The sequence below is a fragment of the Amphimedon queenslandica genome, unplaced genomic scaffold (genome assembly GCF_000090795.2).
Source record: "Amphimedon queenslandica unplaced genomic scaffold, v1.1 AMPQUscaffold_13504, whole genome shotgun sequence".
Taxonomy (NCBI): Eukaryota; Metazoa; Porifera; class Demospongiae; order Haplosclerida; family Niphatidae; genus Amphimedon; species Amphimedon queenslandica.
This window is the reverse complement of record NW_003546260.1, coordinates 540665-553743: the sequence shown is the minus strand read 5'-3', so window position 1 is coordinate 553743 and position 13079 is coordinate 540665. Positions and strand designations below refer to the sequence as shown.

General features: G+C 37.0%; 1 protein-coding gene across 1 annotated transcript in view; it reads right to left on the bottom strand.

The window, feature by feature from the left end:
* Positions 1-10804: 10804 nt before the first annotated feature.
* The window catches only part of LOC109593797 (smad nuclear-interacting protein 1-like), a gene marked incomplete at its 5' end in the record, with an annotated part of 53424 nt that continues 51149 nt past the window's right edge, over positions 10805-13079 (bottom strand). The window contains 2 exons of the mRNA XM_020008896.1: positions 10805-11097; positions 11140-11230. Coding sequence (XP_019864455.1) covers positions 10996-11097; positions 11140-11230 — 193 coding nt within the window. The remainder of the gene's footprint in view (positions 11098-11139; positions 11231-13079) is intronic.

Genomic DNA, 13079 nt, shown 5'->3' with positions numbered 1-13079 from the left:
AGTAAAGTGATCTTTGGGTGTACAAAGGTTACAATAAATTGGCTGTCACACATGGTAAGAACTAAGAACTACTTAGTATGACATGTACATTGCTAGTTAGAATGTTTAGTACTTTACATTTTCATGAGAAATTGTCATGGGTCACTATTAAAAAAGACTGAGGCTGACAGGAAGACACAATCACAAGATGGGTCAGAACAAACAACACTTACTCACTTTACTGAATCAACCAGGAAATACCAGCAGAAAGATCCTAGACAGCAGCATATTTCTAAAAAGCTTGTATCATTTATAGTACATGACTTACAACCGCTATCAACAGTAGAAAGTTATAGTTTTTGAAAGATCGTACATGCACTGGACCCTAAATATAATGTTCTCAGCAGTATCTCAACACTCATACAAAAAAATATGAAGCTTTAAAAGATGTTCAGCTGCGACTAGATAAGGCTAAGAAAGTGAGCATTACATTGGATATATGGTCAAACCGGCAAATGAGGTCTTACATTGGTCTTACTACTCATTTCATTCTCAATTGGAAGCTAGAATCCATCATGCTGTCATGCCATTGCTTCAAGGGAAGACACACAGGAGAAAACATTATCAACTAATATAAAAACATGGTTTCCACATTCAAAATTTCATCCAAGGTGAAGCATGTCATAACAGACAATGCTTCGAACATGTTGAAAGTATTTCAGTTGCCTGAGAGTCCCAATCAAGATCCATCAGGTCAAGATGACTCTAACGGAGAAGATGACATTGATGAAGAGTTTGCTCCTGAGACAGTAGACAGTGATGAGCTTGATTTACTTCCAGTTGAACATCATGGTTATTTCACACACTCCCTACAGCTGGTCATCTAGGATGGATTCAAGGAGGCTGGGCAAATCATTCGTATTGTTTCCAAGTGTTTGAGGCTTGTATCTCATGTGCATAAGTCAACAATTACAAATGAAATCACGTGCATAAGTCAACAATTACAAATGAAATCATGAAGAGTGAGAAGAAACTTGAAATTGCCACTGTAACAAGGTGGAACTCGCAGCTGAAGATGATACGATCGATCTTAGCTGCTGATCCAGGAAAGTTTGATGACCTTGTAGATGCTCCCAAGCTGACAGCTCATGAAAGAAGCATTCTTAAAGACCTCCTGGAAATTCTAATGCCATTTGAAGAGGCCACTGACTTTTCTCAAATCTAATACCATCCTTCAGCTGGCTATGTTCTCCCATATATCCGTGGTTTACAGCATCACATTAACAGCATGGCCTCTAGGCACAACTCCGCCTTTCTTTCTGATTTGAAAACCTCACTGAACAAAAGAATGAATGCATTTGAGTTGAATCATGTATATCAATTAGCAGCTATCCTAGAACCCAAATTTAAACTTCCTTGGTGTAAAGACAATGATCAATGAGGAAGTATGAAGATGACGTTACATGATGAAGCAGCCAAGTATTCTCGAACAGCTGAAACAGCTATCACAGTCGACACTAATGAAGAAACTGGAATTGAGCCTCCAACAAACAAATCAAAATTAATTTTCTCCTTTATGAATAATCGTGCTGCCAATACACGGTGTAGAAGTACAAGGTCAAATCAAGAGATTGAAATTGCCAAATATTTAGATGAGCCAACTAGTGATGAACAAGAAGATCCTCTTGTGTTCTGGAAACAAAATGAAGACATTTTCTACCTTAGCTGGCAGCCATTGCTATGACAACTCTTGGAGTTCCTGCATCCTCAGCTGCAGTAGAGCGATTGTTTAGTGTGGCTGGCAAAATTTTTAGGCCTGAAAGGTGCAGATTAACAGACAAGAGTTTTAAAACCTTAATTTTCATTCAATGTAATAAAGAAACTTGCTATTTTAGTTATTATAATTATTAAATGCTTAATTGTGCTTGAATCACTATAAACTGCTTATAGAACTGCTTAAACACAATCTTTATCAAGTGCTTAAAAAGTGCTTAATGCTTTAAGAACTTTTGAAAGTGCTTGTGATTGTGTTTCAAGCTCTGAGGTGAGTGCTTCACCCCATCTCTGTATAATGGTATTGTCTCTGTTTTCTAGAGGTGGTGTGATGCATTTAGAGAACCCGGTCTTCATACTAATGTTAAGACTAATAATGGAGTCATATCTCCGAATAAATCATTTAAGATGTACTACAATGATATTCATTCGGACAAGTCTGCCTGTCAGTGGATTGTGCTCCACCATTATTGGAAAGTTTCTTCTGAAGTACTTCAAAAATATGTTTTGTTTAGGACTAAGTTCTCCTGAAGTTCCATGTTGTATGACTCTTTAGTTTCTCAGTATTTACAGGATAGACCAACTTGGTTTGTAAAACACTGTTTACAAAGGTTACATTCTGCTAAATTGTACAACTGCCATAAAATGTTGTAGTTTTATCTAGTGGCAAAACATACAATGTAGTGTCACAATCAAATAAAGCAAAGACACATGTTGTTCATTTTGGAGGCAAGAGTAATGACTTTCCAACATGTGACTGCATTTATTATAAAAAATTTTTTACCCTGCAAGTATTTTTCTGCTGTAATTAATTTTTATTCACTACAGCGACTGGGGAACTTAGCCAGAATCATATAGAAACAACCCTCTTTTCACAATCGATCAATCTGTATTACAAGAACAGGAAATGAAGTTTCATTTGTCAGTGCAAAAGGAGGAGGGTGAAGAGTCGAATATGGATTTGTGGTGCAGAGTGAAGTAAAGGCAAGGAATGATCATAACAGTGAAGAGCACAATTTGTTTATTCAAGACAGTGACATGAAACAGATAAACATGGTTGTGACTCCAGCTGAAAGTCCAAATGAAAAGCAGGAGAATGACACCATTCTCCTCACAATTGCAAAACAATTGCAATTAGTTCAAGATCAAATTTTCATGTTTTAGAAGAATTTTCTCACACTTGCAAAAATGAAAACAATCTTGTACTAATAAGTCAAAAGATTCAGAAAGCAGTGGATGAAGCTTGCTTTCTTTTGTCTAAGAAAGATGGATTATCTCTTCATAAATCCCCAAAGAAACACCTGAAGCTTTGTCAAAATGCACATAGAAGACCCAGTGTTAAACCACAACTTCGTACATCCAGTACGAGAAAGACACTTTTTGAAAGGTACAACGGACGGGTTGGAAAAAAGGCTGATCAATTTCGTAAAGCAAGTGTATTGCCTCCTCCCTTGGATATGTCCAAAGCAGCATCTTGTAATAAGCAATCTTTAAAATCACATAACCAGCAAAGAAAGAATAATATTGAAGATAATTAACATTCAGAAAAAGCAACAGAGAAAACGATCAAATATGAGTTGTAAAGAGTGTTGTATATGCATACAAGAAGTGCATCATGACTGGTAATGTTTTGAACTATTAAATTCAATTACTGCTTGGCTGAATGACACAGTTGTCAGACAATTCTACAAAACCAGTTTCAATTGACAATAGGACTGTTTGATACATCCCTTGGTCCAGCACTGTCTTTTCCTAAAGCAGACTCACCTTTTTTTGAAATCCTTCACATAAATAAAATCACTGGGTACTTGTTCATTGCAATTGTGCAGATACCACAATTTATCACAATTTATTTCAAGGATTTATTTCGAAATACTTGGCTAGGCAATGTGCAGCAATTATACAATCTGTGTCTGACAATCTTGAGTTGTGGATTCAACATGTTCAGCAGCAAACGAATTTTAATGATTGTGGTTCATTGGCTGTCACCTTTCTAATTGATCTACTTTTTCGAAAAGATCCTACAACCATTAATATGATGGCACTACTTCGCTACAGCACTTGTATACTTGTTTGCAGAATAGGAAGTTTACTTCATGCCCTTCAATTCAAAAATCATGCATTCACCATTTAGAGTGTGCTAAAAATTAACTCATTTTGTGGCACCAGTCTATTGCATTTGAAAAATACCTTACTATGATGATGATAGACACAATACAAGTCTTTATATGGCAGAATGTGATCAGTGCAGTATGTGGTATCACAAATCATGCGTTGATAATCCTCAGAATGTTTTCAAAAAACGAGCTAGGCTATGGCTTTTTCCAAAATGTTAACTTTATGTCACATTATCATTATTATTATTACTAGCTCTAGTCTACAAGTTTTGTATCTCTTCTCATTATTCTAGTAAAAATTTTCTTAACATTATTCTTCTAAAAAAATTGATTGCTATAATAAATAACAGTAGATAACCACAATAACATTATTAAAGTTATGAGTTATGCAGTTAGTTATTATAGGTCATGTGACTACTTAACACCAGATCTCCTACCTTTGATTACAGCATATTGCAGAAAACTTGCCACCACCAGTTCTAGTCACGTGATGATTAGCCCCAGCTAGCTAGACTTAACTTTTATGAAGTCACATGATCAGACTGATGCAAGTTTTGTGCAAAGGGCTGTAATAATTGCTAAGTTCAATTGTAAACTGTGGCATGGCTTGCTTTAAGCAATTCAAATGCACATGATAGTGAATGTTTGACTACTTTCCTAGTAACTAAACCCTATACTGATATTCGTCACTAGTTTGCACTCTGCCCGTGCAGCTATGAGACCCATAGTATGATTAACTCCATCATAGTTCTTTCTACACGACTGGCAAACGTTAATCCTGGGTGTTTTCAACTTAAGAACAAAGTTGTTGGTGTTAGTATGAGACACAACAGCTGATGCAACATTCCCACAAATACTAGGTGTGCAGTGTGTACTATGTGTACTACCACTGCTGGAAATAATTCCTGATCCAATAACAGTACATGAGCTGGCTGTACATACATTGACTGAGGCAGATGGGAATGTCATACCTGTCATAGGAGATCCTATAGTATTGGGTATAGCAGCCAGTGTCGGTAGGGAGGGCACTGTATTTGGTAGAGAAGAGACAGTGCATGTATGTAATTGAGTAGGAGCAGAGGCAGCTACATTGGGTATAGATGCCATGGCTATATTAGGTAGAAATGCCACTGCACCATCTGGGAGAGACAGATTATGTGAACTCATCTAAGACTGTAAAAAATATATGCAATGAAGTACTTTCAGTGGAAGTGGCTTTCTTCTTTTTTCGCTTTGGGACTCCACCTCTCTTTCCAGAACCACTTGGCATATATCTCTCTCAGAAATTGCAGCGAAATTACGCATAAACTTGTCTGCAAATGAATCAATGAAAGTGCCATTCATGTAAGCTGCAGCAACAACACTGAACTTATAGAAAAGCCGTTAAACATCAGACACTTGTCATCACACTTATAAAGATATCCAGAAACCTTGACAATATGGGGAATATCTAAAGTTGTGCTTTGAACAAGTTAAGCTTTGTTGTCCTCTTCCCTCATTCATTGAACATCTATAATACTCTGCTTTGAAGAAACTAACTTCTTAGCTTTAGCACAACTATTCTCAAGGGTGGAGTAGGGAACACTTGATATTTGATATTCGTTATTATTTATTTATTATTATTTATTTATTATTGAATTTTACAGACCAACATAACATAATTACAGGCATGCAACATATAAGTAAAACTTGACATGGAGTTGGACTGAAGGAGTACATCCAACTTGTGGAAATATCCATTATAAGTACATGTATAGTATCAATAAATTATAGAAGTCCCTAGTTTCAAGTTGAATCCCTTTTACAATCTAAATCCATTGTTTTAAGTCGTGTCCTTTTAGCAATGGGAGTCCAAGTACGTATCCTATGAGTACGTATACTCAAACCAGGAGTTCCATTAATAGGCAAGAATGTGACTTCAGCTGACTGAGGGAGATTATCAAGCACCCCTTCCTCTGATGACTCAGAGTCAGAACGGCAGGGAGAATCACGGGAGCGACCTCTTCTGTAAGGTTTGACCTCGATCCACCCAGAGTCACCTTCACCAGTGTCGTACACTACACCAGGGACCCCTTTTCTACTTTCAAATATAACAGAATCGCAATTGCATAAGTCCAGACTGTCCTCACAAGTATTGGTGGAAGAAGATTTAGGCGGCCTTGAACTAGTTGAGTCACGAGGGTTAGATTTAGCTCGAGAATTAGATTGCCATTGTCCACTGTTACAACTAGTACTGTCATTGCCTTTAGTTAATTGAGACATCAAGAAGAGGTGATTCAATGGCACAGTAGCCTGCTTAGGCGGCTTACAGGCATATACATCTTTCATATGTTTCTTTTTGTCATACCAGGAAACCAAACTATGCATAACTTAGAATATTCTGTTGTAAACCTCTAATCTCCTTGGCTGATACCTGCTTTCTGTAGCTCAGACACTTGTTACTCAACAACTCCTTTCAAATGCTTGATGAGGTCAGGCAATTTGTTTCTTTCCATTCAACTTCACATTTTAATAACGTGATTAATAGACTCCGAACTGTTTGTAGTAAACAGCTTCAATAAACCAGCTTTCTTCCTAACTTCAAGTATGATGCAGTCTGCAAAATGTTCCGCTTTGTGAGTAAAAAACCAATAAAAGAATTGAGGTACTTCACATGGCTTATAGCTATGTTCCAGATTTTTCTAATGCTCTTTCAATCTTGATAGCACTTTCCAAAAGAAATTTCACTATCAACTAAACCAAATTCAAATTGACTTCCAACCTGCTTCCCAAATACATGAGCTAAAATTTCTCTCCGAATGTTTTGATCCAAACTCAAAGATGCCAATTTCTGCTTCATATTTTGATGTAAATGATTTGAGAACCTAAAATGAACTGCAGGGGGAATACAGGCTTGAATGCTTTTATAAGCTCTGACTCTTCGTCTGTGGCAAAGCATTTAATTGCAGAAAGAGTAGGTTTGAGACAAACTAAAGTTAAAGCTAGATAGTGAAATGGGTGAAACTGCTTAGTCCGATGAATTAATATTGGCCAAAACATTGGGTGAGTACCTTCTTTGTTTCTAGCAATAAATTACGAAACAATATAGGTGTCACATAAAATAACCCAAGTTAAAATTTAGGGTCAATGGAAACAACAGAAAAAGGTTTGTCAGTTCAGAATTTTTCTAAATCATGTAGCTGTTGATCTGTGCATAAAATGCACATAGGCTCAGGAGCAACCTCACAGATCTTTATTTATCTTTATCTTTCTCAGTCTCTTTGCACACATACATCACGTCTGACGAAACATATAAACACCACTTTTATTCTTCTTGTTATGCAAATTATAAACTTGTTTATGATTACAAGGAAGGTCACAAGAAGAAGTCACTTTCATAACTCCTCCCCCAATATTACCAACTTCACGTAAGACTTTAATTGGTGGCTTGCTTTTGACTCTCTCTTTCAGCATAATAACAGTACTCGCCTAGGTTTGTTTAAAAGGTGTGTTGTTCTTGGAATTAATTACCATTTGTTTTAAGTTGATAGCATGCTTTTTTCGATCAAAAGCGTACACAACCATTGTCAAGTCTAGGCATTCATTCTTAATATTTATAAGTGCCATGCAAATAATAGTTCAAAAACATTATTTTGACAATGGTTCCTCCCTATAGCAATGGGAGGCATGTCACAAATATAGGAATGGCTGCAAGCAAAATACACTTAAATTAGATGTCAATCAGCTGATTATAGGAAGGACTTACTGTGTACAGTAATGATAGTACGACAAAAGTCAGGGGAAGCTGAATGCCTATAGTAGGTTCTAGTGATTTAAAAATGATAAGAAGCTGCACCCATTCTGGAGCAGCGATAGACATCTTTCCTTCCTTCATAGTTGCTATGGATGCTAATGTATGCAACTGGTGAGCCTTTCCTAAGCCACACTCCATTTCATCAGCTTTGACATCATTTGCAGCATCCAAATAACTGAGGTCAACCACAAATGTTACAATGAGACAAATACAAATTTTAGCCTTTCACAACCAATCAAAACATATGCTACTTTCTCAATAGTTGGAGTCCACTTTGAGCTACTATAGACTAGCAGCATTGGATCATCATTGTAAAAATTAGCAGGCATAGCAGCTGTACCATAAACATAACCACAAATAAACCTACAAGTCAAAGTATCATTCATCTGGCTTAAAAATTTTAACATGCTTGTGATGAAAAGCAGGCTCAGAAGCAGAATCACTGTCACTATCATCATCATGAACACTACTATTGACATCTCCACTGCTACTCAATCCAGTGTCACCCTGGCAATCACCAACAAAAATTGGTAGTCAAAATGGCATTTTTTGCCACATGAGTGGTTATCTTAAAACAATGACTTATCATCCTCTTCACTCATACTTAGAACTGTTAGATCGATTATGTCTGAAACATTCTCACAATCATCATTCCAACTTTCTTCAGCTGTTTGCAAATGCTCGACAAATCAGTCCCACTGTGATCCTCCATTTACAACACTGCATGTGAAGGAGGCGTTAAGTCTGGTTCACAATATGACACTAGGCCAACATACCGTCAATTTTTAATCAAAAGTGTGGGTGATTTGACCTTTTGACACATGCTTTCTGCTGGAATCGATCCAGATTCAATTCCAGCATCAATGTAACATTAGGACTAGCGTAATATTGAACTAGCCATCCACATCCGTGTGAATGAGATGCATGATATTCATAGACTTTTTAATGATATTCATTTGGATACCGTAGATGAAAAAATTATTCTGGCTGCCATGTTGGGGGTATACTTTGTACAGTCTTCAATGGGGAAAAGGTGTTACTTTACCGTTTTGCCAGCAGAGCAAAGGAGCTGCATCCAGAGAGAAAAGATTCCAACTTTAATCTCCATTTCTTTACCACTGCAACAATTAGGAGCCTCAAAGTTATGCGGAAAAGCAGATCAGGCCGATTCTCTTTCTGGCTCATTGGTTACTGTATAGTTTATGCCCCCAAGATGGCGGCCAAGAAAGTCTGTTGTTTTTATGGTATCCCTATGAATATCACTAATCTAGTTAACGGGGATCTGGTGGATACAATTACTTTTACTTATTTACTTATTTATTTATAACTTTACAGTGCAAGTAAAAGAGAGTAGTAAATTAAGAGTGAATATGTTTGCAGTGGGAACACTGAAGGACTGACCTAGGTCACTAGGACAGCCTTGAATGAAGAGAAAAGAAAGAGATGAGGAGAGCGAAAAGGAGATACAAAATCACAGATAATAATGAATTAAGAAAAGGAAAGAAGACAAGAGAGAGAGATGAGGAGAGGGAAAAGGAGAGATACATAATCTCAGATAATATTAAATTAAGAAAAGAAGACAAGAGAGAAAGAGATGAGGAGAAGGAATAGGAGAGATACAAAATTACAAACAGTAATAATAGTAAAATCAAGTAGATAATTACAGTAATAATGACAATATTATGATTAAAAGCGAACAAAAACATACTAGAATTTATAATAAGTGAAGTTACCGAGATGTAGATGGAGGTGTGGGATATAAGTTGTGCTACACGGGCATAATAGATGATATGTACATGAACATTCCGATTCAAAGTTGGCTAGAAATTGTTCTCAAAAGTAGGTTCTGACACAAGATAAGACAGTGGAGATAGGGAGACTCTGGTCCATAGGAGGAAGAGAATTCCATAATCTTGGTAGCCTTTTGAAGTACTAAGGAGTGTCGAACTATACTAGTAGAAGCAAAATTATATTGCAGTTTAGATCCTGAAGAGGCCCTGGTTGTAGTGTTGGAGAATGATACAAAGTCGAGAATATCAAAGGATGGGGATGGGTTTTTACATTTTTGACAAAGAAGGATATATCATTCAGTTCGAGAATCATCACCAAAGGTATCATGTTTAGAGACATTAATTGTGTCCTAGTCAGAGACAAAATTGTTCAAGATATATTTGGTAGCCTTCCATTGGACTTGTTCCAGTAACTTGAAGTCCCTCACTTCTAGTCTCACCTCCCATAATCCCATTTCTTCGTTTTGCTATTTCATATTTGTCCATTTCTCATTCCTCGTTTTAGTAGTGCCCATGGCGCAAATAAGTCTGGTGATACTGCTGCAAAATTTGTTGCAGAAAGGAATGCAATAATTACAAGTTATTAAAGTTATTAAAACATTCTGTCATGTGATAACTTTTCTATTCGAGGCTTTTCTTGACAAGTAAGCCTCCATGATTCAGGAGAGCTGCAGTATAAAAGCCAAGATAAAAATCCATCAAAGTTCTAATTAATTCAAGAACGGGAGTGACAAAAGAAAATCTGTATACTTTAGAGCAAGTTTAACATGAGATTTTTTCATTCTTCTGTTACTTCCTCCTTAGTTAGTTTCTGTTCCTTTGCTAGCGTTTATCAATATCTGCAGCAGGTTTGTTGGTCATACTTGTAGCCATTGTGAATAGAGTACATAACAAAGTGGCTTCCATGTGAGTGCAGTAATCTGATTCGTACACTTAAACCTGTGCAATTCTGTAGAAGTGTCACCAGACTCTTTAGCGGCTCCCCTGCACAACGAAGAGGCGGGACCAGACTAGATACCTCGCTGTTTGATGTTGGCTAGTACTAACCCATAACCACCTCCAGACAAGGAGGTATCTTACTTTACCATGGTACACTTTTGCAGTGCTGTTTGTATGTTAATTGTAAACCCCCACACTCTATGCAGTGTAGTTATAGGCATAACAACTCCTGCTAAACATGAAACGTTTCCATAGTAACCACCAGCGCACCATTATATATATATGCTAATTTTGACCTCACAGAGTGAAACACAAAAGCTTGGGCAAGACAAAGAGGTCCATTCTTGATAATATTTAGCTTTGCTACCACAAATTGCTACTACAATTGAACTAGCTGGGCAGAAGATATTGACTTTTTTGAATGCCATATAAAACTCAAGAGAGTTCAAAAAAAATTTATTTAAATTAATGAAAATTTTTGTGACAAAATGACATCTCAACTGCTTAATTCCCACCTAAGCAAGCGTGCATGGAAAATCTCATTGTCACTACACCGTTACTAGTTACCACAATATATAGGTTTGTATTTTAACTATAACTTTTATTAGGGAGTATCAACATTATTATCAAAGTCACTGTCATCATCTTTAGAACTTTCATGAAGAAGAACATATTCTCTGGTACTAAATCCAAATTTTATAACATCCTAATGTTTCAACTGAATAATTACATCAAATAAACACTGTACTTTTTCTTTGACTTCTACATACCGGCTTGGATCAATTTTGTGATTATTAACAAAAGTCCCATTTGTAGAATCCAAGTCAATAATATAAGGCCTATAATGAGAACGTTTACACTTAAAAATAATAGTAAAATTAGGCATAAAGCAAAAGTGTATGCTTATTAGTAACGCGATAGCGTTACTAAGTAGGATTCACCCCAAAACATTATGGCTGCCAAGACTTTTGCAGCCTTGCTATACCGGAAAAATGAGCTCCTATGCTTACCAGAATTCTTAGAGGACCTTATCATGACCAGAGGACTCCATTGGTACCACTAGCATGGCTCTAGACCCTGACTAAGACAAAAGTCAAAAATCGGCAAAACGGCCATTTTGTTCAGTTGTCTTCATCATCATCATCATCTCCTGTCAATCCAGTTGTCGGTATGTATCTCAAAATTGGCTAGTGCTAGAAGGCTAATTCTCACACCATTCTACTCCAACAGTCTATGCATAGGGCCATGTCCCATTAGATCATTCTCCAAGAAAGGAAGAAGTGACACTATGACTGCAGGATCAGTTAAAACTTACCTCATTCAACCATTTGTTAGTTAAAAGAGACATGTGGCATGTGCTCCAAAATTTGGGTGTGGTCGCGCATGCTCAGATCTCAGAACTGGGAAAAGCAAGCATTTTTTAACCTAGCTATGCTTGGATCAACTGCAATACTTAGTGGAGGTTCCAGGCTTCCAGTTCTAGCTAAGATAAGTTATTTAATCTTGGATATCATTGTTTTATGAAAATAAATAATTAATAAGTTGTATTTTGAAAAATTACAAACAATAATAATGTTAAACTATGCTCACGAACTTGACAACAGGAACAACACAGGACAGGATTGTAAGGAAGATGATACTCTCACTGCTTCTTGAACAAGGACTCATGTCAAGACTACTATTTAATTTAGTTACAACTTTACAAGATGCATAAACAAAATAGAGTATAGTAGGCGCTACTATTACGGGACGGGAGGTTTTATGAGACACTATCATAATTCTTCCTAATATTTATAGCACTACTTCCTACTTACATAAACAATCTGCTGATAGGCTAAAAGTGCTCTCGTCAGCTTGCATACTTGCATAAAAACTGCATCAAATTTGCAAATCGGGGCCATTAAAGATCAAAGGTCATTCTAATTAGTGCGCACTCACCTCGTGAAAGAAAGTGTCCTCACCTTTGTCACTTGGTTCTTTCATTTATTAGGTATGTTATTGTTACTAGTTAGTTTCAATTTACAGCCAGTGGCGGATCTGGGTGCAAGTTAATGGTAGGGCCAGGAAGTGGGTGTGTCCACTTTTCAACCAGTTATTTTATGGTTATGCATCTTTTGGCCATTTTTATGATGGGTTTCAACAATTTCCTCATCTATGCAGTGCCAGAATGCTCTTCAAGCACTTGTAGGTACTCTGGTGTGGCTTGTGGTTGGCTTTATCAAAACTTGAGGCAGGGAATTGCTTACATTGCATCTAATGAATCTCATTACTGACTTCTGATGCCCGGGCCATGGCCTGTCTAGGCCTGGGCCCAGATCCGCCACTGTTTACAGCTAACTGTAAGCCTGTTAATTGGTTATTTATATGTCTAGGCAACAACTTGAACTAGCTATACATGGCATCAAAAGTAAAACGAAAGCAATGGAATCAAGAGAGCGTGAAGGAGGCATGCAAGGCAGTCAAAAATGAAATGATGAGTCTACGTGAGGCTGCAATAAGTTATAATGTACCGTTAGAAACTTTACAAAGACGTGATGCTGGAACGGTAAAGATGAATTGCCGGTCTGGCCCTCCAACGATTTTAACTGATGAAGAAGAGGCTAGATTAGCTGAATATTGCGTTTCTATGGCTGACAAGGGATTTGGTCAAACTAGAGAGGGTGTAATGGCAATGGCATATGCAATCGT